At 40.1% G+C, this 24,958-nt stretch overlaps 4 protein-coding genes across 6 annotated transcripts in view; 3 read left to right on the forward strand and 1 right to left on the reverse strand.

Annotated features, from left to right (window-relative positions):
- homer1 (homer scaffold protein 1) overlaps positions 1-1,921 on the reverse strand; it is a 28,926-nt gene extending 27,005 nt beyond the window's left edge. Inside the window, exon 1 of one of the 2 annotated variants that reach the window (XM_026173181.1) lies at positions 1,355-1,921. In XM_026173181.1, the coding sequence (XP_026028966.1) occupies positions 1,355-1,422 (68 nt within the window). In that variant the 5' untranslated portion in view covers positions 1,423-1,921. Of the gene's footprint in view, positions 1-690 lie in introns of both variants that reach the window. The other variant, XM_026173180.1, reaches the window with a different exon arrangement.
- Positions 1,922-4,020: 2,099 nt separating this feature from the next.
- On the forward strand, positions 4,021-7,427 carry si:ch1073-398f15.1 (cardiomyopathy-associated protein 5). The gene is made up of 2 exons (XM_026173166.1): positions 4,021-4,414; positions 4,903-7,427. The coding sequence occupies exons 1-2, from the start codon at positions 4,290-4,292 to the stop codon at positions 7,139-7,141; spliced, it is 2,364 nt and encodes a 787-aa protein (XP_026028951.1). The 5' UTR covers positions 4,021-4,289; the 3' UTR covers positions 7,142-7,427.
- Positions 7,428-8,723: 1,296 nt separating this feature from the next.
- Positions 8,724-13,661, forward strand: dtwd2 (DTW motif tRNA-uridine aminocarboxypropyltransferase 2). Its single transcript, XM_026173182.1, has 6 exons — positions 8,724-9,781; positions 10,012-10,102; positions 11,357-11,451; positions 11,534-11,732; positions 12,294-12,422; positions 12,854-13,661. The coding sequence occupies exons 1-6, from the start codon at positions 9,615-9,617 to the stop codon at positions 13,031-13,033; spliced, it is 861 nt and encodes a 286-aa protein (XP_026028967.1). The 5' UTR covers positions 8,724-9,614; the 3' UTR covers positions 13,034-13,661.
- A 974-nt stretch (positions 13,662-14,635) lies between these two features.
- Positions 14,636-24,958, forward strand: part of LOC113025449 (nucleolysin TIA-1-like) — an 11,024-nt gene continuing 701 nt past the window's right edge. The window contains exons 1-12 of one of the 2 annotated variants that reach the window (XM_026173178.1): positions 14,636-14,851; positions 16,628-16,724; positions 16,976-17,074; positions 19,370-19,424; positions 19,561-19,648; positions 20,166-20,241; positions 20,388-20,493; positions 21,647-21,745; positions 21,829-21,913; positions 22,033-22,174; positions 22,321-22,469; positions 24,111-24,958. The exon at positions 24,111-24,958 is cut by the window's right edge and continues 701 nt beyond it. In XM_026173178.1, coding sequence (XP_026028963.1) covers positions 14,826-14,851; positions 16,628-16,724; positions 16,976-17,074; positions 19,370-19,424; positions 19,561-19,648; positions 20,166-20,241; positions 20,388-20,493; positions 21,647-21,745; positions 21,829-21,913; positions 22,033-22,174; positions 22,321-22,469; positions 24,111-24,249 — 1,161 coding nt within the window. In that variant the 5' untranslated portion in view covers positions 14,636-14,825 and the 3' untranslated portion in view covers positions 24,250-24,958. The remainder of the gene's footprint in view (positions 14,852-16,627; positions 16,725-16,975; positions 17,075-19,369; positions 19,425-19,560; positions 19,649-20,165; positions 20,242-20,387; positions 20,494-21,646; positions 21,746-21,828; positions 21,914-22,032; positions 22,175-22,320; positions 22,470-24,110) is intronic. The other variant, XM_026173179.1, reaches the window with a different exon arrangement.

Genomic DNA, 24,958 nt, shown 5'->3' on the forward strand with positions numbered 1-24,958 from the left:
TCAGATATGTTTCAGTTTCCACTGAAAAAACAAAAACATGCCAGTGACATTTGAACTGATCAACAACTGCACAAAGAGGACAGGAACAGGGAGAATTGCTAATTGAGACAGTGTAAACACATACTGTAGGACATACTCTCTTTTGACCGACTCAGAAATTGATTGTTGACTGGATTACAACCACTGGCCTTGAGAATTACAGAGGATGAGGAGGCAAGCCATTCACCAATCCCCTTCTCCTCCTTCCCAACTACAATATGACAACAAACCAATCACATTCTACATCATCTGGAGTGGGAACTAGGTCGCTTTTGATCAGGAGAATCACCACACATCTGCAGGCTCGGCCACATGTAAGCACCACAATGGAGCTGTGGTGATGGAGCCCCCCCCTTCCACATTTACTCATGGCAAAACATTAAATATGCTCTCCCTATCATCAGTAGCTTACTTCATCGCAGCCTCATCCTTATTGGCTTATGTAAGCTGAAATGTCAGCGTATGGAGGCTTTAGGTGCACATAATGATGGGATAGTGGTTTACAGTAATTTTTTTCTATGTAAGAGGACAAGGGGGGTTAGCTAGCAGACTGGCAGCTGTGGGTGTTGAAATCTGCAACAACAAAGTGTGCCACACTCATGACATGGGGAGTGAGAAATACAACTTCCACTGAACCACCACTTTACATACCCCATTATAGCTGGATTCTGGTCTCTAAGTTGAGTCGAAAATGATCCTCTCAGCGGTCTCCTGAGAGCTGTGCGGACAGGCTAGCTGCAGCTTTGTTTTTGTTTTGTTTTTATCCGCTCTCCCTCTCAATTGAAAGCCGCTCTCTGCTTGTTTGTGTGAGCTCACAGCCCGGCGAAGCCCCACTCTCACTGTTCTCAGTCCGACATGGCTCGGCGTGTTGTTGTGCCCTCTGGGTGCATCATATTTTTGGCATAGGTGGTGGTTTCATCCGTGCGAACGTGTCGGTGCACGCATGATGACTGACAACACGCGCGCGCGCTGCTCTGGCTCTAGTAGCCGCCGCCGTTAGCTAAAAAACCCCACAACCAAACTCCACAGTAATGCAGGATTATGGAGCTCAACTCGGGCTATTAAAAAAAGAAGGAGAAAAAAACTGACAGCAGACGGATGGTGTGATTTATAACCACATTAGACTCGAAGGGATCGTGTTGCGCTTTTAAATTCAGAGTGAAATTATCGAAGGGGAAAAAATGTTAACGTGTTTTAGCAAATAAAACTGCCTATAGTCTCTAAATGTGACGTTAGCTGGCTATAAATGCTCCGTTGGCTGGTGTATAATCTGAATAGGGATGGCAGACGTTGGGATAAAAAAATTAACATTCACCCCTCAATTCCGACACTCATAAATCCCTCTTTAAGTCGCTGGCTCTTGATTGAAGTCCTCTGTGCCATTAAAATCCTCAAATCGGAGAAATATTAAAGAGTTTTACCGCCGCAAGTGAGACATTTAACGCCGCTCTGTGGTGACAGACATCTTCTTTCCAGACGGGGCTTCATCTCCGCTGCTTTTGGAGAGAACACAAAAAAGCCCTTGGAGTACACTCCGGGTTTTATCATCACGTCCTGCCCTCCTCCAAGAGGAAAAAAAAAATCAAAACAGCTTCACCGACGTCGATGTTCGCCACAAAATTTTCCTTCATTCACAAACGAGCAGATTTCTCCGTCTTGTTTTGTTTGCGTTGTTTCGCGTAAACTGGATCTGAGATGGTGGGAGAATAGGACTGATGCTCCTTCAGCTGCTGGTTCATCCTCTCTCATCATCAGCCCGTCTGCCCTCTGTTAGCCCCTCATCTCATTCATCAGCTCCGCTCCATCCGCCGCCTCTGCTCAGAGGGAAGCATTAACCAACGACGTCATCACGCTACGTTAACGCCTGCAGTTTTGACGTTATTGGCAGTATGTATGTCCTCACATCCGGTAGAGGGTACAATAAACTGACGTAAATAAAAGAGGACAATAACAATAACGCAATGGTACTCAGAACATCTGAGTATTATTATATTATATCAGTAACAATAAAGAAAATATATTTTTGTATAATAAACACATTTTTTGTACTTTGATCAGATTTTAGGCACAAAGTCATTATTAGGCATTTAAATCTCACTAAATCCATTTGGGTTTCAACCCTGTCACAGACAAAATTATCATATGATCATTGTGATCATGATTTGAAATCATGCTGAAGTTCAGTTCAGTTTTATTTATATAGCACCAAATCCCAATTACAGTTGTCTCAAGTCCTTTATATTGTAAGGTAAAGACCTTAAAATAATACAGAGGAAATAGCGAAAACCCCAAGAATCATGATAAGTAGTAGTAAATTCTGGTGAGTATGTAATGATGAAATGTCCCATGGCTAAAGATCACTTATGAAACACGTAATTTTCACTCAAAAATACTCTGTTTCATTGCCAGAGCATGCCAAGAGAACTTTCATTAACATCGGTAATAGGGGCTTAACTTTGCATTATGGGGGTTGAAAATGGTGATGGGGTTGAAGGCACAATCAGCATTTCAGTATGATATGCATTCATGACATTAATTGTCACGGTCCGCTGTGACGGACCGAGTGGAGAATGCGTGTAATGGACCCAGGTGCGTACACAAGTGAGCAGACGGGAGTGAGTTTTAACAAAAGGCGAGCCTTTAATATGGCTGAAAACAAGGTGTGCAAATACAGCAGGGATGGCGTGGCTAAACAAAAACCTAAACTGAGAACAAACTATGGTGAGGCTATGGCTTGGAAGACAACAGACCAGGCATGGAAACACGGAGGGGGGGAACACAGACGACGCGACACAGACTGTACGAAACACAGAGACTAAATACACATGAGGGATGATCAGGGGAAGTGGATGCACACGGGGAACACAGGTGACACTGATAATCATAACAAGACACGGCAGGAGTGAACGTAACACTGATGGGAGATGAGCAAAGTAAAGCAGGAAGTACACAGAGGTTCAAACAGGAGGAGAGAGAGCACGGGGAGAACGCAGACATAACGGGCTGGGGAAAACATAGAATAAAACACAAAGAGAGACGAGGGCTCATAAATACACAGAGGGGCACACAGGGGGTAAGAGTCATGAAGGGAAAACACATAAGGAACAACGTAACAGATCAACCCAGGAAGCATGGCCTAAATAAAGAACAAAATACAAAAATACATGAAAACTAAGAATACTGGGCCCACATGGCCCAGGACCATGACAATTAATGATATATGTTTTAAAATAACGGGAGTTTTCTTCTCTGGAGCTTAGAGATAAAGTTTCTTTTATCATTTTTTCCTACAGGACCTGTAACAAACTAAGTATAACCTATGGTGCAATCGCTTATAGAGACACCTTTCAGCAGCCTAACATAAATGTCAAATTACTGGCCCAGTGTTTTGTGTTTATTGATTAATTTATATTCTTGGACTTTTCAGTTTTACTTCTTCCCGGTCTTGTTGTGTGTGATTACTGCCTCAAAATTTATATAATATTAAATTCACAGTTTGGCATGCCCACTGGAAAGTTTTATGATGCACAGGGTATGTCAGACTAGTTTACACTGGGGAACCTTTACCCAGATAGAACATGTTGACTAAACCCTCCCCAACTCCTTCACGCTTTCATTTCCCACATAGCATCTCTGACACTCTGTGTGACAGACACGAGCAGGTGGCTCAATCAAAATGAAAGAAAGGCAGATTTTAAAAACTTATTTGGCCAGTTACCACAAAAAATGCTCACTAGTGGGACAGAAAAGCATGACAAGTCTAACTTTTTAATCACAATTTTGGTTTTTACTATTTTTCATTGACATGTGATTTGTTGCACATGAAAAAAAAAACAGCTTAAAGATTTTAAACAATCTTACCTCTAACTCGCTTACAGAGAGACTAATGATATCAGATACATGATGCCAAGAAAAAATTATTATTAGACCTGGCAAAAATAAATAAGACAGAGACACTGCCTTAATGTTCCTGCATTTTCACAGTTCAGATTATTTGCAACTGCTTAACCCAGATTAACTTGTTATCTGTATGTAGTGATTTCAAGAGTTCAACCATTGTGAACAGGAGACGAATTACTCTCCCTGCATGCTGCAAATGTTTCAGATGAAACAGTGGAAGGCAAGTTTTCTATTTCAAGATTATGCTGAGCATGAAAACCCGACTCGAGCACGCTCGCTCGCTTCGTATGTGATCAGCAGAGCAGCATCGAGTCGTGTTGAGAGGCTGAAGCAGATCCATACTGCTAACAATGGCTACAGCAATGGAGGATTTTGCACAGTCAGATGTTGACCCCGAGATGACTGTGTTGACATCTGAAGATATTACAGAACAAAACCTTGATGTTACTGATGAAGTGGAGACCCTTCAAAACAGGTGCTCTTTATGCTGCAGGTTAAAGTTTCATCTTAATGAGATTTGTTTTGCAATTTTGTTTTTGTTTTTTACCACAGACGAAAGTTTTTGATCATTTAGGAATTAGAGTCTGTGGTGAAACATTTATTTTACAGTAATAAAATATGCTGAATTTATGGAGGAAATGCCACATGTTCGTATGTTTGCACTGGTCAAGCAGAATGGGAAGTTCTGCAGGGTGAAATTTCTTTCTTTCTTCCTACTTAATGACACTTGTGTGACGTAAAAATGCTCATGGAGCACAACAAGCATCTTCAAAGGTTGATAGATGTGATGCTTTATGCAGTTCAGACTTTGGTGAATATAAGTTGAGACTCTTTCTCTCGCTTTAGGCGCAGTGCAAAAAGTATTAAAGCAAAAGAACACCTGCACAACTTAGAAGTTATTAGGACATATTTTGTATAGTTTTCCCTTAACCTCCCAATATTTTTGCGCTACTGTGCCTTCAGCTTACGCGAGGCTGTCCACGATGATAATGTCCGGCCTAAGATGCAGTGCCTAATGATGGACTCCTCCTTCTCCATGGTAACTATGCAAGGGGAGGACAGCGGAATCGCATGGGAGACGACCCCCAGTCGCTGCACCACACCATGGATGTCTGAAGCTGGACTCCCCTCTGTGGATCTCAGTGCAATACAGCCTGCAACACCTGGGTCTCATCCAGCAGGCAAAATCATTTTTGTCATGGATGAGGAGCTTATCTCAAGAAGGAAGACAACCAAGGAGAGGGCAAGTGGGCCGAAAAGCAAAGCAGATAGAAAGCGAGAAGTCCTGGCAGAAAGCTCTGAGAACATCTCAGGGCGGCCAGAGTTAGTGGAAGTCTCTCAACCAAATTTGAAAAGTGACGGAGAAGGAGACCAAGACGAAACAACTGATCCTCAGGAAGACAAAGAGCAGCAGCTGTTCAGCTTAGTGTCAGAAGGCTCTGAAATCCTCAACATTGTTGTTCCCCAAAAACTGGCCACCGTGGATGAAGAAGTCAGCAAAGAAATGGTGGACAATCTTTCATACCTGGAGGAAAGTGTTGTTCCTAAAGCTAGTGAGGAGATCCATGAAAATGAGCTGCTGATCTCAGTAGAGACGGGCCCAACAATAGATTACCAAGCCAGCCCCCACCCTCCTGTGGATCTAGATTCCATGGATCCACCGGGAGCTCCCGTGGCCAGAATGCAAAGCAGAGCAGCAGCAGGAAATGTGGACTACTTTGAGGCATTCGCCCTGATTGATGCTCAAGCTCCAGGAGGTCCTGCTGTGGCTGCAGGAGGACAGGTGGAACCAGAGGCAAAGACTGCTACTGAGAGTCAGTACACTGAGAAACATGCACAGACTAAAGAAAGCACCAGCACCAAAGGTGCAGATGTTGACAAGTCAGACACAATCAGTCTGGTGGAACTTGCTAACGAGCTTTTAGATGAAGTCTTTTATGGCGGTACAGACGAATACTTTCTGAAAGGTCCAGGGGCAACAGATGGAGGCGGAGCAGCAGAAAGTGCACTATCTAGGCTTCCCTCAAAACAGAGTGGTTCGAATTTGTTTGGAAGCCAAGAAGATGTCCTCACACCAATCTTTCTACCCGAAGGGCCTCCGAAAATTATTGATCCCATTTTGCTGGAGGAACCCAAAGCCATGGCCTTTCTTTATACAGACCTTTACGAGGAAGCACTCGGCAGCCGGAAAAAAGAAGAAGACACTGAAAGTGTGACCTCGGAGAAGTCCTTCCACAGCAGGCATTCAGACCGAGAGGCCAGGGGATATTTAGAGAAATATGTCCTGATAGATGAGACTCCTGTTGTGGAGGGGGAACCAACAGATAAAGAAAAATGCCCAGAGGAAGGACCTCGGATAATGTCCGAGGATTTGTATGATCTTGATGTTTTTGTGACCAAACCTGAAAAAGGAGAGGTGCCTAACTCAGAGGAGGATATTACAGACTTCTTCAGGTCCAGCGCCAATTCTTCTCCGTGCGACATAGAGCCTTTCCCTCGACTTCTGGAAGAAGACGACACACAAACAGCAAAAAAGAGTAAATCCAAGACAGTAAGGAGTGTGTCTATAACAGTTGAAAAACCAACAGAAATCCCAGTCGATGAACTTAGCATCTCTTGCTTTGAGTTTCCCTCAGAGGAAGCAGACTGGACAAGTATAGATGATCATCCCGCAGCCTTGGAAGAGAGCAATGTCTGTGTTCGGGATTTGTGGAAAAAAGATTCAGAAATAGACAAGCCAGTCGCTCCTCCTAGGAGAAAAGTAGCATCCCCTCCTAAGACGTGTCTAGATCTAACGCCTCTGACTCCAATTGTGCAGGAAAACGAAGAGGCTGGAGGGAAGGAGCAAAGAGAGGAGGAGAAAGAGACGGCATCGCCGGCAGAGACTGCTGATGAAGGCGACGGAGATGGAGAAGAGAATGCGTTGGCTGTGGCCAAAACAGAAGCTGAAAGCGTACAGGACGGGAATGAAGTGACCACCAGAGATGAGAGAGATGGAAAGCCAACTGAAGGAGAAAACCCCAAACCAGAAGAAGGAGAAAGAAGCCAGACCGAAACAGTTACAAAACAAACTGAACTAGAGACAGATGTTAAGTCATCAGAAACAGATCCAACAGAGAATAATGCTGAGAAACAAGAAGATAGTTCGACAGTTTTTCCAACTGAGCAAGCCAAAAACAAAGGACAGTGTGTAATACTTTAGTGCGCTACAGTCTTTTTCAATAAACTTGGTATTAAGTGCTGTAACAGATCAATATCCATATTTGGGCTTAAAATGTCAGTAAATGTAAAGTGCATTAAATTAAGATAAATTCTTAAAGCTCAGATTTGCATATATAATCAAAGTCTTATCTAAAACCTTTGCCTTCAGATTGATCATATATCCTTTGTCTCTGCAGGTGAAGCCAAACTGTCTGCCAATAGCGCATGAGTCATAGCATGATTGATGAGAGTGGTTCACATGTGCAAATAAAAAGGATAAGCGTGCATGTGTCGGTGTCTGTACGGTGTCAGGGTGCATCTTCAGCTATAAATAAGCCCTTCTGGCCATTAACTCGACACCTTATCTAAACTGGGAGCCTGTGTTCCGCACAACCGCTTGTAAACATCCAAGACAGAGTCTGTGATCCGTGCAGATGAGCCTATTTACCTGTGGTTATTCCTGACAAATTATCCACCCTGCAAATCTTTGTTTAATCACGGATGTGCTTGGAACGTGAAACTTCTTGACAATGTGCATCTGTCGCTAAGCCAAATGGGGTGTGATGTTTAGCACCCTGTCAAAATAATCTGTAATTAAAGATCTTCATCAAATGTTATAAAATTTTGCAAATGCTTTTAAAAAAAATTATCATAAAAATGTTCAAAGGCATTTATAAAAGTTACGTATATTTCTCCTGCATCATCGAAGAGATATCTCCAACTTAACCAAACGTAGCTCGTTTTAGTCTGCTTTAGCACAGCTGTCTCAAAATGAACAAAATATTCCCCAATGTATGCACATAGAGAAACTTTTTGGGGTTGTTTGTTTTTTTTTATTTTTGCACTGTGGTGTACAGTATTCTGCATGTTTGCATTGCTTGCAGATACACTGTACAGTAGTTGCTTTACGTCTGAATCCAAGGTGCGTTCTGAAGCCTCAGCTGTGACCCTGTGTCGACTGACCTTCAAAGTCAAACTATAAACAAACTCACAGATATCCATTTTCAAATGGACAAACGATGTGTGAATAAAATGCATACGCAACTAAGTGTACATAACTATTTTGCTTCCGTGGGGCAAAAGCTGTGTTTCCAAGTATATTAAAGCGGCCTTACTTTTACATTAAATAGCCTTTGGCGACACCCAGCGTACTTTTTAAAATAACCCTTTTCCTCCACACCGACAGGTGGCAGCCCTGAGTTAATGAAGTACTAACAACTTACAAGCAACTGTGTCGCAGAAATACAATAAATAGAACGGATGTGTCAGTGCATGTTGGTAACTTGAGTTTTTGAACAGCAAACAGCTAACTGACTGAAAATGAAAAACAAAACAACGACGAGTATAACAAAATGATTGCTGTTATATTTATGCCTATGAACTGATTATGAACATCTGTAATCATCCTGAGAAGGACAGCAAAAATTGTAATGAAACACAATTTCGACAATGAAAGTTTAAATAGCTGCTTCTTTTTTTTTTTAGCTCTTCAAACAATAATATATTATTTTTCTTTGTTGCATATGATGGCAAACTGAATATATACCGATTTATATACCAGTATATATATATTGTCCTTAGAGATTATAAAAGTATTCTGTTTCTGACATGATTGGCGTTTTTACCAATGATGCATGAAAGCAGTCTGGATTATATGCATACATACACATATTGAGAGTATATTTGAATCTTATGAGAAAGGGGGAAATGATGGGGTTATTATTTAGTCACACACAACTTCCAAACTAAATAGTTAACAGCTTATTGTGAAGCTCACTTTGCACCACTGATCTTGGATATGACAAAAAAATAAATAAATAGATGTGACAAAATAAGGAACTAGTCTTAATTTTAGTATCTGTATCTGTATTGAGACCCCGGATGTCAAAAAGTTCTGTGTTAATTTCTGTTAGCATATACGGGAAATCATCTGGGCTAATATCATATATACCTGTGATAATGGCTAATACTGGTTAATAATATCGATCTAGCTTTAGTCTTTTTACTGGTTAACCTTGCAGTAGCAACAAGTGAAGTCGCCCCATAGATCATTACTCTTACCTTACTAACGAGGTAAGCGTAGCCAGAAAAGGTGTCTGTTATGATTATTAAACAAGTTATTTTAGCCATCCAACTCTAAATGTATATAACATACCACGCGATAGACGCATACCAAAGGAGATGGGAGGAAAAGAAAAAGAAGAGAAACACTTTGTATAAACGAATTCAGCCTCGGACTCTCCTGTAATAAACATTTCCTACCACCAGCAGTTATGTGCATTGTGTACTCATCTCTTTTCATCCATTGTAGAGGCGAGGTATATACCCGAAATATAAAGCGTACGCACTGTGAACTCTACGAAACACTTTTAATTACGCCGCCGTGTGCCTTCTCTCTCTAGTCGGTCTACTTCTACACCAGAAGACGGCGCAGTGTTTAGACTCGCACAGGTTAGCTTGTTGCTAACTCCACAATGGACTGCGCTCCCAGTCTGTGTCCCGCCGTCACTCAAGAGATACAAAACGCCCCAGAAATGTGCGACGGCTCCTCGATGGAGGACGGGTTGGTTGACGCTTTTGGGGATCTGGCTGCCCTTCCGGTGGAGGCTGGCGAGAGAAGACCGACATGTTTCCGTTGCCGGTGAGTTGAATTAAAGAGCAGCTCATGCTAGTAGTTAGCCGAGTTGGTTGATCCAGGCGGCGTATGAATGTTCCCGTCTCCTCGCGTAGCTGGCATGCTTTAATGAGGGAACAGATCCGTGTCGTTACAGAAAAGCTCAAGACCAGCTGAAACACACACAGATGGGGGCTATAGGCTGGGAAGTAACTGGGAAAACACAGCCTCACGTCTTCAACTTTCCTCCCATGTAGTCGCCCTCAGAAGGTGTGTCTATGTCCTTTTCTTCCACCACAACCTCTGGAGGTCTCCACATGTCTGTACGTAGTGCAGCATCCTGCAGAGGTGAGTCAAAAGTCATGTTTTAAGACCCAGAGTCCTTGATCTGTTTAAATGTAGCGTTTGTGAAGCTTCAAAAATACATCTATGTCTTTCAAAAGCCTCCAAAAGTCACTGTTATTGTTTATAAAAATCTGTTAGATTAAACTTTATGTTGTGTGGTAGTGTTAGCTGTATTGTTGTATGCATGTATTGCACATTGATTTGAGCCTCTATGGGTTATTTTTTGCCTAGCAAGTTGATCTTGCATGAGTTTCACTTTGAGACCTGGCTGACAAAAATAGGATATAAGTAATAAACTATTATAAGATAAGATAACCTTTATTAGTCCTACGCGTGGGGAAATTTGTTTTGTTACAGCAGTGGACAGTGCAAAGTTACATAGAAAAATTAGAGAAAAAACACTGGAATAATATATCTATGAGATACAGTACACAATAGAGTAGAATAAAATAAATTAAAAATAAAATGCTATATACAATAATATATTATAGGACATGGGTTTAATTGAATCAGCAGAAAAGCTGATAAAGTAACAAAGAGAGAGGGAATTTTACACTAAGATGACTGTAACTGTTTAAGATTGATTTGGTTTAAAAATGCTGATGAATATTTAAGCAAAATAAACACCCAAAAGTATTAATTGTAGAGACAAACATTATGGACTATAATAATCTTACTATCAAAACAAACAGTGACATTAGTTGCACTTTGCACTAAAACGGAAAATTCCCAGTTAAGTTACCTCGCTAATCTAAAATCCTGCATGATGGTACAGATGTCCACTCTGCTGGAAAAACTGTTTCCTGTAAAATAAATAATAATAATAATAATAATAATGGCAAACATATACATTGATGCCTGTATCAGCTGATACAACCATAGCTTATTTTATTAATCAAACTATCTGAAAGAACAATTTCTACATCGCACCATTTCCACGCATGTTTTGCTGACTTATTTCCATTAAAGGCAAGTTTTGATATTGACCCATATCCAGAAAGATGCATACATGTACATCTGCACCAGACCAAGACTGATATTGTGTTGAGAGTTAGTGGATGAATAAGAAGAACATCAGTGTCTCATTTCTCAGTGTATCACCCTGACATCGCCATCGGGTGTGTTTGAATGCTTTGGAATCAGATTACTGTCTTGCTCCTGACAGTGGACTCTATAATGTGCGGCTTTCATGACAGTAATGAACACACATTTTATAAAAGGTTAACATGAGAGACTAAAGGTTTCGATCTCTTGCAGGAGAGCCGAGTACTCCGCACAGTTCCTCTACTTGCTGCTTGCTTGCCACAAGGAAAATGCAATGTCATAGTTGGAAGGAGATTTAATGAGGAAAAGTAAGTATGCGTTAATTGAGCGTAGTTAAATATGTGTTATATTTAAATTTTTATTTTCTGCCTTCATTTATTTTCTGTGCAGGCACCCGGAGCTGGCTGCGGTGTGCCGGGACAGCAGAACGCTGATTCTGTACCCAGGACCTAAATCGGAGAACCTTGAGGAGTTGGTGCAATACCAAGAAGTGGGCACTGCGAAATATAATGTCATCATCATAGACGGCACATGGAGCCAAGCCAAAAACATGTTCCTCAAAAACAGCCTTTTCCACCTGCCCAAGCAGGTGCGCATATTAAAGGACGTTGTAGAGAATATAAACTCTGTTCTCTCAGTTGCTAAGCCTTTTTTCTTTCTAGGGTCTTAAAGCCTGAATTGGGTGGAAAATTTGGATTTCTGTGTCCAACTGACACAGAACTATAACATGCAGGTGTGCACAAACGTGATTAGTCAATACAACGCCACAAACACACAAATCAGTTGATCCAGGTAGAGTGAGGGAAAACGTAAACAAGTAAATGAAACACAGAAGTCCGAAAGGGGGGAAAAATTAGCTCATATATCTGATATCAGATAAATCTGTGTCATAAATTCTGTGTCAGTCCGCCTCTAAGTTGAATGTGTGTAATGTTGACAACCAACATTAGAAGATGTTCCAGCTCTGATCACGTGTTTATGGACAAACCATAACTTTGAAACTTCACACCTGTCAGAGATGAACGCTGAAAGCCCTAAATGAAAAACTGCCAGTGTGGTGCATTCCTTAAGAATTACAGCTTTCATAAAATTCATTGCTTTTCATACATCAACATTGTGATTACTGATCACTTCTGCTTTGGTTTACCAGGTGCAGCTCAATAGGACTTTATCAAGTCAATACGTGATCCGCACACAACCTTCCAACATCTGTCTGTCTACTCTGGAATGTGCCGCTGTCGCTCTGTCGATCCTGGAGCGGAATGATGAGATCCAAGAGGTAAAATACCAAAACGGTTATATAGTAGTTTAATAAATATCTAAAATCTGTAGTATACAGAATCATAATTATTTTTACATCTAATATTTGCATTACTTTTAACTCTGTGTTTAGTCTCTACCAACTGCTGAGATAAATATCTAGATTTTAATGCTAAATGCTTGACTGTGTTCAGCAGATCATTGCTAAATGGACATTTCCGCTCTTTAGAATAAAATGAGTTTTTTGCTGCTGCCTTCTTAAAACAAGGGTGATGAGTGGGTAGGCTAAATGAAAAGGGTAAAAGGATGGTAAAATGAAGCTTGGAGATAAGAGTGCGTGAGAAGCTGGGCAGTAATTCTTTGTAGGTTCATTATCATGAATCATGTCAAAACACAGAGCATGGTGTTCTTTATCGCGTTCTCCTTCCATTCCCATCTGTGCGTGTGCAGGTTCTGCTCAAGCCCCTGAAAGCACTCTGCTCCTTCCAGCTTCAGCACGGTGCTCAGATCCATCATAGCAAGGAACATCTGCTGAAGAACGGCATGTACGACAAGCCCATGCCAAAGAACAAGCGCAAGATAAAGAGGATGGAGAAACTCCTCAGTGACCACAGCATCTGCCCCAGATGAGGGCATGTCAGAGCAGAGAAGACAGGCCCTGTCAGCTCTGCTTCTCCTGCTGTTTGCACTGTGTCGGACTGTGCGATCAGAGTACAAGGATGGAAACGATGAGACATAAGGGGACTTTTTTCCTTTTTGGTTTTTTGTAAAAACACTTGTATATGCTGATAAATATAATTTATGTATTTGTCATTAATTGTAAGTAAATTACTGACAAATAAATGTTGTACTTGAAGCATCAGAGTTAAGAATAAATTAGGTTTCTTACTTTGTTTACATCACAATAGCTTGAATTTTTTAGAAACGTGTGGTGGTTCTGTTGTGATTGGATTCACGTGGCTATACAGCAGGTCACATGTGGAAGGACTGATTCCACTGATATTTTTAATAAGCAAAATTTCAATTTCCACAAAAAATAATAAAATAAACAGAAAGCAACACAAAACCTACCAAAGACAAATAACACACTGGTAAGAAGAGTGACAACTGAAACTTGCACTATACTGTATAAATGTATAGCTTTATAAATGGTGTTTGGAGGCTTGCCAATAATGTTTGTTGGATGTTACAAAAAGCTGTTTAAGTATTGCAGTTTTTCAATGCCACAAACTATCAATAAAATGGAAAACAAATCTCATTTTAGGAATATGTGTAGAATTTTTCTTTTGTTTACACCAAATTCTGGTCCTACTATCTGAATGTCGCAGCAGATATCCCATGTGCTTCAGGGTTCAACATGTTGTGAATTCAGAGATGCTCTTCTGCATACCTTGCTTGTACTCTGGTTATTTGGTTTACTGCTATCCTCCAATCAGCTCAAAGCAGTCTGGCTGTTCTTCTCTTTATTCATTACTTTTCTCTCCAGGGCATACCTCCACCTCTCTAGGTTATCTTCCACATGCTCTCTACTCTCACTACATTTCACGTCCTCTGCAAACATCATAGTCCATGCCAAGTCCTACCAAACCCCATCTGTGAACTTGTCCATCACCACTGCAAACAAGAGGGGAGTCAGAGGCGAGCCCTGATGTAACTCTTCCCTTCCCACCGGAAACCCATCTGTCATTCATACTGCACACCTCATCACTGTCTCATTGTCCTCGCATGTCCTGCACCACCCTCTGCCACCCTCTATACCTCACTGCTGCTCACTGATTGTCACCTCTTTTCTTAACCTAGCTTAAACAACTTCTTCCCATTTGTTTGTAGTATGGCTCATCAGCTTTATCCATCTGTGTATACATAATTTAAATTGTAATATATTGCATGTCCTAATATTTGCCTCTCAAATGTAGAAAAGAGGAGAAATCCAAAACTTAAATATACATTCTCAGATACACGTTTCCCAAAGTGTAGTTACTTTACACAAAAGAGAATATAAAAAACAGCGGGATTGAATGAAGTTATTAAAAGTCGCACAGGTTTTTACATATTTTATTGATTAGAGATCTACTTGTAATGCATATATTATAGAAGAAAAGAAACATTTACACGTGCTTTTACATGTTTTCGTGTAATAATTATGCGCGTTTTGTCATCTAATTTACACTTTATTATTTTATTTATTTTGTAACCTGTCTAGAAGTTGCCTTTGGACTGAACTACTGCGCATGCGGGACTCGCGTCGGCCTCCAGTTGCTCCGCCATCTTTGTCGGCTGCCCATTGTTCACTCTTGAGCTAACAACGGCGATAAACCAGTTCGCAATAAAATAACTTGACAGTGTCACCGGCAGCTGCCCGCGACAGTCGTGGATTTGCACTCGGGGTTGCGACTTGTTTTCGGCCAGCAACTGAAACAGAATGGACGATGACCAGCCCAAAACCCTGTAAGTGTATGCCTTTATCGTTAGCTAAACGCTTGTGTTCGTCACGTAATGCTCAGCGGCAGTTTCCAGGGCTGACTCCGGTCTCGAAGCGGTTGTTTCTTTAGGACAGGCACATTGGAGGCTCCCGTCTATATAATAACAGTTGAATGTCTTGTGTAAGCTTTTGTTAAACGTAGCATAACAACGCGTTTATAACATCTAAACACATGGTAACGGTCTTTCTCTGGTATAGTCGACACATTGGTTAATGCTAGCCTGCTAGCTAGTTCCAGAAAAATCTCAAATTAACGCGTCCGTTCACGTTTCTTGCTGAGAATAAGACGGCGTGAAAGTTGAATTGTTTCTAAAATAAATAACTGTTGGTATGCTTAGTGAACGACACTTTAAGTAGTAACTTGGGGAGACTCGCTAAATGTACCAGAGACTTCTCTATAGCGCTGTTAAGTGTTGCAATAAGCAGAAGGACATTAAACTAGCTGGCTTTTCAATGGAGTTCGACGTGCCATCACCCTGATAGAGTCACCATTGTATAGGCCAGGAAACTGTACATATATGTATATGCGTTTGATGCTTTAAGTGTTAACATGGTGTCAGCCAATGTTGATTTGATTATGAAAACGGGTTTTTATTACCTTGGGGAAGATTAATTCTATTTAAAACAGTTCTATTTAAAAGACATGGTTGATATTTCTTTATTTAAACCTCTCCCTACTCTTTGGCTGACATTTAAATGCTCTAATTACAGAATCAAGCATTAAGCATAAATAGCGTTCAAATTTGCATTTAATGGAGCCTTACAAGTGGACTAGTAGTGGGGTCTGGTGCTGATATTGTTTTGTTTATTTTTTTTTATTGTTTTAATCTGTAAGTCGTCATCTTAAATTCAAACCCTTTTATCAGCTCAGTAAGTATGATATATTTTTAGAGATTAAACCATCTTCCAGTGTGTAAAAAGCTTTAAATTGATCCTTGTTGGGCTTCAGCGTTAATCCAAGATATCATACCAAAAAAACACCAGTATTTTGAAGTGTATTTGATATGGAATGCTTTCATAGTAGAGAAATTTAATTTCATAACAATTACTTGTCATTTTAGCTTGTGGCAATATTTTAACTGAATATTTATCCCAACACAGAATGTAATCAGTGATTGTATTTTATCGAAACATGATCATGTCAGCTGCTTTGCCATCTTATGGAAACATGTACCGCCTTGTTATTTTTATCTTTTCCAAGAAATTACAAGAAAGCAATCACCTCCACCTGTCTGAAATTTTCTAGACCGTACCCAAAGGAGGGGTATACGATAATGCATATGTCCTATACAGTTGGATTGGATGAATGCGTGGTATGTGGTTGTGATTTGCTGAGTTGTTCTGGTCTAGGAATTACACATGTAATGGTCCAGCGAATTCACATCTATCAAGTTGTTATGATGCGTCTGGCCTCCTGCACAGTCTACCCAGAAACCTCCCTTATTTAAAACGAAACAAAGTATTTCCAGTAATGAGGGTGAGGCTGATATGAATGTGCTAAAAATGGGAAACAACAACTTCTTACAGTGTCCTGACGTGATGCTTCAAACATTTTCTGGAGTTAGGTTAAAAATGGATTAGGAAAGATGTTTCCCTGGGCTAATTTTTTAACAATGGTAAACTTTTAGAGAAGGGAAACCCTGTTGCCCTGTTAGAGCATCTGCACCAGCCATCGATGGCTACTTTGAAAAACTAGCCAGCACTGACTGTCTCCCGTCTGTTGTTTGTTTTTGTGCATCTAGGTATGTGGGAAATCTGTCCCGGGATGTGACCGAGGCACTCATCTTGGAGTTGTTTGGCCAAATCGGACCCTGCAAAAGCTGCAAAATGATAGTAGATGTGAGTTTTTTTTTGTTTTTTTTTTATTTATTTATTTTTCCGTAACTCTTTTTCTTCTCATTTTCTTTTCAGCCCTTGCAATCTGGTTTAGCTACTTGCTTGACTCTTGTAATGTTCATCCTTTTTTTTCCTCCATTTTGCATTGGTGTTGCATCCTCCCAATTTAATGCTTAACAATGACGTCACCATAATTATTCAAGCTTTCATATTGCTCACAGTAACATAACTTATGTGTTTCCTCTCCAACCCAGACAGCAGGTCACGATCCGTACTGCTTTGTGGAGTTTTATGAGCATAGACATGCCACTGCCACAATCGCAGCCATGAATGGTCGGAAAATTCTGGGTAAGGTAAGCTATCGTATCTCCTGGGTGAGTCAACTAGGTCAAGGCTGGGTGGGCACAATTTGAAATGAAGCGTGTGGAGAAACTTGTATCTTGTTAAACCTTATCACACTGCCCTGTTCCTGCTCCACTTCACTTAATTTGTTTAATTCCCCTGTGCAAACCATTCTTCTGTGCACAGTCTGAAATGACCAGGGTGAGAACACTAAGCACTGATCTGTGTAATCTTACTGTTGTGAACTTTATGAATCCTAAAAATATGTAGTCTTGGTTCTCAACAGTGTGAGCTTTTGGTTTTGTGTGTTTGCTGCTCTGTTGGTTGTGTGGAATTAACTCAAATCAGTAGCTGCACATCAAGAAGTGACTGCAAATCATGCAAACCAAAGAAATTAGATGCAAAAATGACTTAATGGCATATTCTTTTCACTGTGGTAGATTAACAGCGGTAGAGTATTTTGAGATTCTCAGAAAGTTAAATAATATTTAATTCGATATTTTGTTGATACAGACATCAAAGATATGACCTTTTTGTTAATTTGTTTTTAGTAATTTTACCAGTTGGGTTATTAATTTGTTTAAATAAATAATTTATTTTTTATTTCAATTATTTTTTACAGATGAAATGAAAATGAATGAAAAATGAGAAAATCTATCAATCAAATTTTAGTGGGACAACAGTTGATGTGTCAATTATGTTCTAGAGCTGCCACCTATTGTTTGTTCAGACCAAACAGATGTTTTCCTGACTTTACTCACACGAATAAAGTGTCCAACTTCTCACTGTCAGCTAGATGCAGTTGACAGAAACATATTTCAGACCTCACCAGGAAGTAGAGTCACTTCTCTTACTTTACTTCAAGTCCTGTTCTCTCTCTCTCTCGCTCTCGCTCTCTCTCTCGCTCTCTCTCTCTCTCACTCTGACTCAAATTGTGTTGTGACTTTAAGCTTATCCCCCATTTCTGCTAATTAGTGTAATCAGGAGAAACAACAGCTGATACTTTGGTGATGGAGCATAAAGCAAAGTTGGTGCCAGAGTTTATAAATTTTGTAACTAATGTCTTTGCCTTTGTTTGACACAAATATGTAGCTTCCACAATGTTTATATTTATCTTTACTTCACATTTGGTCTGAACACACTGTTGGGTGAAGTTTTCATTCTAGTTCAAGGCCAGTAACAATTTAATTGAACGCCATAGTTACGGCTCATGTATAGAATGGAAGCGCTAGAATTTTAACCTTAGACTAGAAAATCACAAAAAGGAAGAAAGTGCATAAATGTGGTCACTGAAGCTTTAAATACAGTGTTTTATTTATTTATTTATTTTTCAGCTGTTTTGAATTATTACAGAACTCCTGAAGTCCCATAACATTAAGTGTGTCTCGTATATACAAGGTACAGAAATTCCTGGCTAATAAATACATTTATTTATGTATTTATTTTATTTTAACGAAAACTTTTTTTTAAATTTTATATTATTTTTCGTAAACGCCACCATATGGTATTTCAGGGGCTCTGTAGGTTACAGTACAGTGTCTGACATAGAAAGTGAAATCCAGTATGTGAGTGGGTATAAACACAGTGCTGCCTTTTACTGTCATTTCATGCTCCATGCTGTGCCTGTTTTTAAATGCCGATGTTCCTTAAGTGAGTTTCCATCTGTGTATGAATTAATTTACCGTGGCCCTGCTGTGTAATCATGTAACATTCTCTGATCTCATTTGATTGATGCTCTTCTGTCCCCCTACATCTTTACTGCTGTGTGTTCTTTTGCAAACTTATTTCCACATAGAATCCACATAAGAGCTACTTCCAAGAAAAATACATTCAGTTGAAAATATTTTATCCTCAACAGGTATTGAAGGACCATTTGAGGAGTATAACAAGTTCGTAAAAATCACTTGTTTGTAAGTCCCTTGTTATTTGGACCTTACTTCCTACAGTTTTGCTCCAAATTTTTACTAGACTGAGAGTGAAATGTTCCTGATTATGAAGGTGAAATCTTGATATCCCTCTGTGTACGCCACTGTATTTTTACTGTGTATTAATTACTGCAAAGGTGTATAAAATTAAATGGCAATGGATAAATCAGTTTGTGTTGGTGCTTTAAGAACCCAAATGTGACATACAGAGATCATCTTATTTATATAAAAAAAGTTCTCAATCACAAAATGTGGCCTAAGTAAAAGTGGTGTGTGAAAAAGCCTCTAATCACAGAAAAACAACCTTCCTTCCTTCCACAAGCGTGCTACATGTCTCACCTTTGTCCTCTTCCTCGCTTTCTGCATCTTTCTCTCTTGCAGGAAGTCAAGGTCAACTGGGCTACTACACCAACCAGTCAAAAGAAAGACACAAGCAGTGAGTAAAACTGGTGATGTGGTTGCACAGTATTCTCTGGGGTCGTCTTAGCTTTTTAAACAGGGAACATTGGTCAATAAATAAATGAATTTTGTGTTTTACTGTGTTATGTTTATTTTTCTTTGTTTTTTTTAAGGTCACTTCCATGTCTTTGTTGGAGATCTAAGTCCTGAAATCACCACAGATGACATAAAAGCAGCTTTTGCTCCATTTGGAAAAATATCGTAAGTGTGTTCTTGTGATATTTAGTTTCTGGAAATTTGTGAGCTGAAAACAGCACAATCGAGAATGTGCTAGTAACCAGTGCTTCTGTGTCACCCAGTCTGACTTCCACTGGTTTGTGAAATGAATTAATAGATATGGTGTAAAGGCCATTGTAGGTATTAGCAAACACTACCTTAATAGTTGGTAAACTCGCACTAATCTAACCAGATCTGCTGGTGCTTTCATAAGGAGGAAAGCATCATGGAAATATGCTGGAATTTATTGCTGAAAATGTGAGGCCCATTCCTCAGTAGTTCTAGTGCTGGACCATCACTTGATACATTTTTATTTTTGGAAACCATATGAATCAGGGAAGGTGAACACTGGTTGGCTCTGACTCTTGTAGGAAAATGATTTAATGTGCTGCAAATGCTAGCTTTACATGGTCAATATTTGGTAATATTCGGTTAAAATATATTCTTTATAGGTCTCAGTCTTTCAAGCTGCTTGTTTTGACCGAGTTTCATTTGTTTGCAGGGACTGTCGGGTGGTGAAAGACATGGCCACAGGTAAATCTAAAGGCTATGGCTTTGTCTCCTTCTTCAACAAGTGGGTAAGTGTGTAAATTATGACCGTGTTAGAGGAGTCAGAAACAAGTTCTGATTTTTCACTTAAGTCAGAGACAGGATTTCCATATTGTATTTGATAATGTTTACAAATGTCTTGTTTTTTTCTTCTGTGCTTGCTTTGTGTAATCAGGATGCAGAGAACGCCATTCAGCAGATGGGAGGACAGTGGTTGGGAGGGAGGCAGATCAGGACTAACTGGGCTACAAGGAAGCCTGCTCCAAAAACTACAAGTGAAAGTGAGTGAGAATGAAGATTTGGGAGATTTTCTTTTCTCTTTCCCTTCTTTTTTCTCTTGAAGTAAATCCTCTTGTGCATCTCTGGACTGCTTTTCAATATAGCTGCTATTTTTATATCGCTCCCTAAAGCCCCTTTCTCACTGCTTGCACTTACCTGTGTCACCACCTCAGACATCAGTTTCTATTCTAACCAGAAACATGTTTCTTATGGAGAAACACTAGTCTCCAGCTCCAAACCAGCAGTTTTCAGCTGAAAAGTTCAGTTGTGCGTGCGTGTGTCAGACCAAACAGACCATGTGTGTGGTTTTGTATGATATTGTGTCGTGTCCCCGCACTACATACGTCCGCTGTGCTTCTGTTTTTGTTTTTTAATGGTTGGTAAAAGCTTGTACTTTTATTACCACCACCTACTTCTGGTTGTAGCTCATTACATAATAATAGGCAGTGTGTAAATATAGTTTGATAACTTCTTGAATGCATGATCGTCCCTTAGTTCCTGCTTGCAGATGCAACCTGAAAATAGGAGTCAGGGAAGCCGTGCGGACATGCACAAGAAGGTAATAAGAAGAGCACTCATAGTGGGTGTGCCAGTGCCAGTGAGAGGCATTCCGCAAATAGAAGTGCTCTTGTAAAACTGCCCATAGCTTATTGATAAAGCAACACTTGACTTGTCTAAATATGGGAAACAATAAATATTTGCATGATATTGAAACGGCATCTGTATTTTTTTTTATTTTATTTACTACTACTATTTTTTAACAAGGGTTGGGGGAGGGGTATTCTGGTGCGAACAGTGCAAAGATACTCCAGGTCTTATTTACTGCTCAATAGGAATCATGTCTGTTTTTGGTTCTTTGGTTTGTTTGTTTTTTAATTAAAGTTGCTGCTAAGCATATTTTTCAACAGTCCCTTAAAAAAAAAAAGAAAAAAAAAAAAGGTAAAACCCGAGAATATAAAAGTTCTAAATGTTCAGATTTGTTTCTTCTGTGTTTGGCTAATAAAAAAAAGTTGGAGCAGGTTTGTGTTCTGTTTCAAAATGAATATAAATGCACTAGCACTATAAACTAGCCCAAAGCAAATATGCTGCAAGAAAACATTTTGATAACGAAGCTAATTAAAAAAGAAACCTTGTCTTTCTCTTTTCTCATTTTAGCAACCAATACCAAGCAGCTATCTTTTGATGAGGTGGTGAACCAGTCAAGCCCCAGCAACTGCACAGTCTACTGCGGAGGAGTGACAACAGGACTCACAGGTGAGTCACAGTTTACCTCTGTGCTGCAGGGCTGCAAGCACTGCCTACACATTCAACATTAAAACTGTTTTTCCTGTTCATAGAACAAATTATGAGACAGACCTTCTCACCTTTTGGGCAAATAATGGAAATCAGAGTTTTCCCGGAGAAAGGCTATTCATTTGTGAGGCAAGTTGTCTTGTTGTTATGCTTTCTAAGTCTAAATTGTCAAACACACCTAGGTTTAGGGTGTCTTAATATTATCCAATCTAATGCCTGCGCTTTTTCCTATTTCTTTTTTTGTGCAGGTTCAACTCCCATGAGGCCGCAGCTCATGCTATTGTCTCTGTCAATGGCACTTCCATAGAGGGCTATGTTGTTAAGTGTTACTGGGGTAAAGAAACTACAGACATGGTCCAGGGTCCCATACAGCAGGTACAGATGGCACAGGTATGAACCTTTAAGATTTTATTCTGAACGTATTACAGATCGACTACAATGACACCCACTCATTCAAATGAGAGACTGACTGTACTTGTGAGTGATTTTGATGCAATGTGATAGTCTGCCTCCTAAAATATAACTCTGCATGTCAGCAGAACACAGTGAGCTTCGCAGCGCAGCCCTACAGTCAGTGGGGCCAGTGGTACAGTAACACACAGCAGATTGGCCAGTATGTGCCCAATGGGTGGCAGGTGCCGAGCTACAGCGTCTATGGACAGACCTGGGATCAGCAGGGCTACAAGTAAGTACCAAAGATCATTACAGTCAAAAGAAGTGAGCAGTTTGTTCACCTCAGCTTTGTTTCTTTTCTGTGTCAGGGGCTGTTATTTACATTACAGTGAATTAAACATTTTTCATGTTGTCTTGATACTTTAGAATTTCTACCAGCCTTTACAATGCACAGTGCACATTGAAGCCTAGGTAACAGTAGTAGCTTAAGACAGAAGTAAAGTTAAAGACAGTGAGAAATATGGATGTTGTCACCCACTGGTTTGTGACGTCCTGTTATGAAGCCTCAGGCTCCAGCTGCTGAGCAGTTCTGTCGTTGCCATCTTGGTATTTTAAATCAAAAATGACAAACAAGGGACGGATTAGACATTGCTACACAATGCGAGTGTAGTTTCACAAGTTGTTAGCTAGTTAACATGCATGCTGGGTAATTGTCCTTTCTGAAACTTGGAATTACCAAAATCGACTTAGGGTTTTATTCTGCATGAGCAGAAATAAGTGACTGAATCCACAAACCCATCAGGAAAGTACTTACAGAGGTCTGGACAGAGGTCTGGACAGGGGCTGTTTTCCCCTTTTAGGCTTTTATACGACCACAAGTGTTTTTGCTGCAGCAGCATCTCCTGCTAAAAATAATGCAACTTTAAGGCTCATTCACTCTTCTGACCTGGAAGCTACATCCATATTTTATACTGTGTATTAGTGTAGTCCCTCACTCATAAAAGGCTGATGGAGTATTGTCGTCTGACTTTAGTCTGTCTTTGTTTTTCTTGGCTACATGCAGAGCAGTGCAAGTCCACATTTAATTCAATTCAGATACTGTTAAAGTATTGAAAAATGCTGGCATAAGAATAACTTGTATTCCTTTTAATAACCCATGTTGGAATTCATACATTGAAACCCCTGCATCTGATGGAATCTGAACAGCTCAAATTATGTGCAAAGGAAGTTCTAATTGAAACTAGAAATGAGTAAAGCTTTAAAGCTGTTTTCTGCTGATATGGAGCACCAGTCTGATACCAGCAGCTAGTAAATGCATCAAAAATAAGCTGTAGTCTGTGCTTTAACCCTCAGATTTATGCTATAGTTGCATTTACTAGGCTTAGTGGTAGCAGTGACAGCTGTCAGTATTAATTAATTAATTTATTTTAAATGTGTAAGACAGCAGCAGGATCAACATATAATTTGCTACCTTATTTCCTGCTTGGAACTAGTGGTCTACTATTAGAATAATAACCAATACCCAAACTAGTGATATGAGGATTGGGCTGATATCTGATCAGTGCATCTTTACTCTGGTTCATGTCTTACTTGGCTGCATTTGTTTTTACCCCTTAGCCATAAAAGGTTGATTTGCTATTGTCGTCACCCCGCTGGCTGGGTGGGTGGGCGGGCGACTTGGACACCTAAGTTTGTGAATGCGATAACTCAAGAAGGCAGTCACCTAAGCTTTTGGAATTGATACCATAGATGCATCTACTAAAAATCTTTGATGAGTTAGAACCTCAGTGACCTTGACCTCAAGGTCAAAATTTTGAATTTGATTTTGAAGTTGATATCATAGGTGTTTCTGCTAGGAGGCTGAGGGGTAGCATAAGCAGTTGTCAGTATTTTGCATTTTTTCTAATTGTTCTGTTTTTGTGTGCTGTTGCAGTCATTTACATGCTGGTGCTGGATGGACAGGTGTGGGTGCCATGAGCAATGGAGGCATGGTGGAGGCTGGGCAAGGAGTCAACGGGACTGTGCTAACCAACCAGGCTGGCATGGGTACTGCTGGCTATCACACTCACTGATCACAGCGTCCGTCTCCCTCTAAGCCTCTGAGGCCACAAGGATGATACTCTGCTGGGGAAGGAGTGCAGTAGAAGTGCTCTGTCTGTCACCTCACCAAATTACTTTGTTAGTGAAGCTGGTACGCCATTTTATCAACCATACAAGCCCCAAACTTCACTCACCGCCCAAATGTGCAAGTGTAAAAATAATTAGTCACACTTTAACACAGTTAAAGCTATCGCTAATGCACCTTGCATTCCTGGGCCCATTTTATTGTTTGGTGTACTACTGGCCAAATGTAAATTCTCCTACGATATTTTGAGCTCAGCCACAGTTTAGTTTAAAAGGAACCTTTTTCTTGAATTAGATTTCTATTCAAACAGCTGCTTTAATGTTTGTTTTCAGCCCCCAAGAGCCAAAGAACAAGGGCAGGATTTTATACCAATATTCAACGATCGTCCAGGGCGAAAGAGGTGACGAACTCAATAGTTGGCACAATTGCTACAAGCTACAAGATGTGTCTTGAATAAGGGTACGGGGTTTTGTTTTGTGGTTTTTTTTTAGTTTTCTTTCAGTTGGAGAATCAATGTCACTGTCCGTCTGTCCAGTTGCTAAAGTAAAACACAAGTCCGAGCGAGTTCTCAGGGTGTTGTCAAGTCATTCTGTGAAATGTAGGATATCACTGAGTAGAAGGAGCCAGCAGGTTGAGGGAAGGATGCGGATGCAAAC

Source organism: Astatotilapia calliptera, chromosome 7 (assembly GCF_900246225.1).
Source record: "Astatotilapia calliptera chromosome 7, fAstCal1.2, whole genome shotgun sequence".
Taxonomy (NCBI): Eukaryota; Metazoa; Chordata; class Actinopteri; order Cichliformes; family Cichlidae; genus Astatotilapia; species Astatotilapia calliptera.

Bases quoted from the DNA above. Each gene is read 5' to 3' on its own strand.
- si:ch1073-398f15.1 (XM_026173166.1), top strand. From the start codon at position 4,290: ATGGCTACAGCAATGGAGGATTTTGCACAGTCAGATGTTGACCCCGAG. The intron at 4,415-4,902 runs GTGCTCTTTATG...CTGTGCCTTCAG, and splicing joins GTGGAGACCCTTCAAAACAG to CTTACGCGAGGCTGTCCACG.
- dtwd2 (XM_026173182.1), top strand. From the start codon at position 9,615: ATGGACTGCGCTCCCAGTCTGTGTCCCGCCGTCACTCAAGAGATACAA. The intron at 10,103-11,356 runs GTGAGTCAAAAG...GATCTCTTGCAG, and splicing joins TAGTGCAGCATCCTGCAGAG to GAGAGCCGAGTACTCCGCAC. The intron at 11,452-11,533 runs GTAAGTATGCGT...TTTTCTGTGCAG, and splicing joins AGGAGATTTAATGAGGAAAA to GCACCCGGAGCTGGCTGCGG.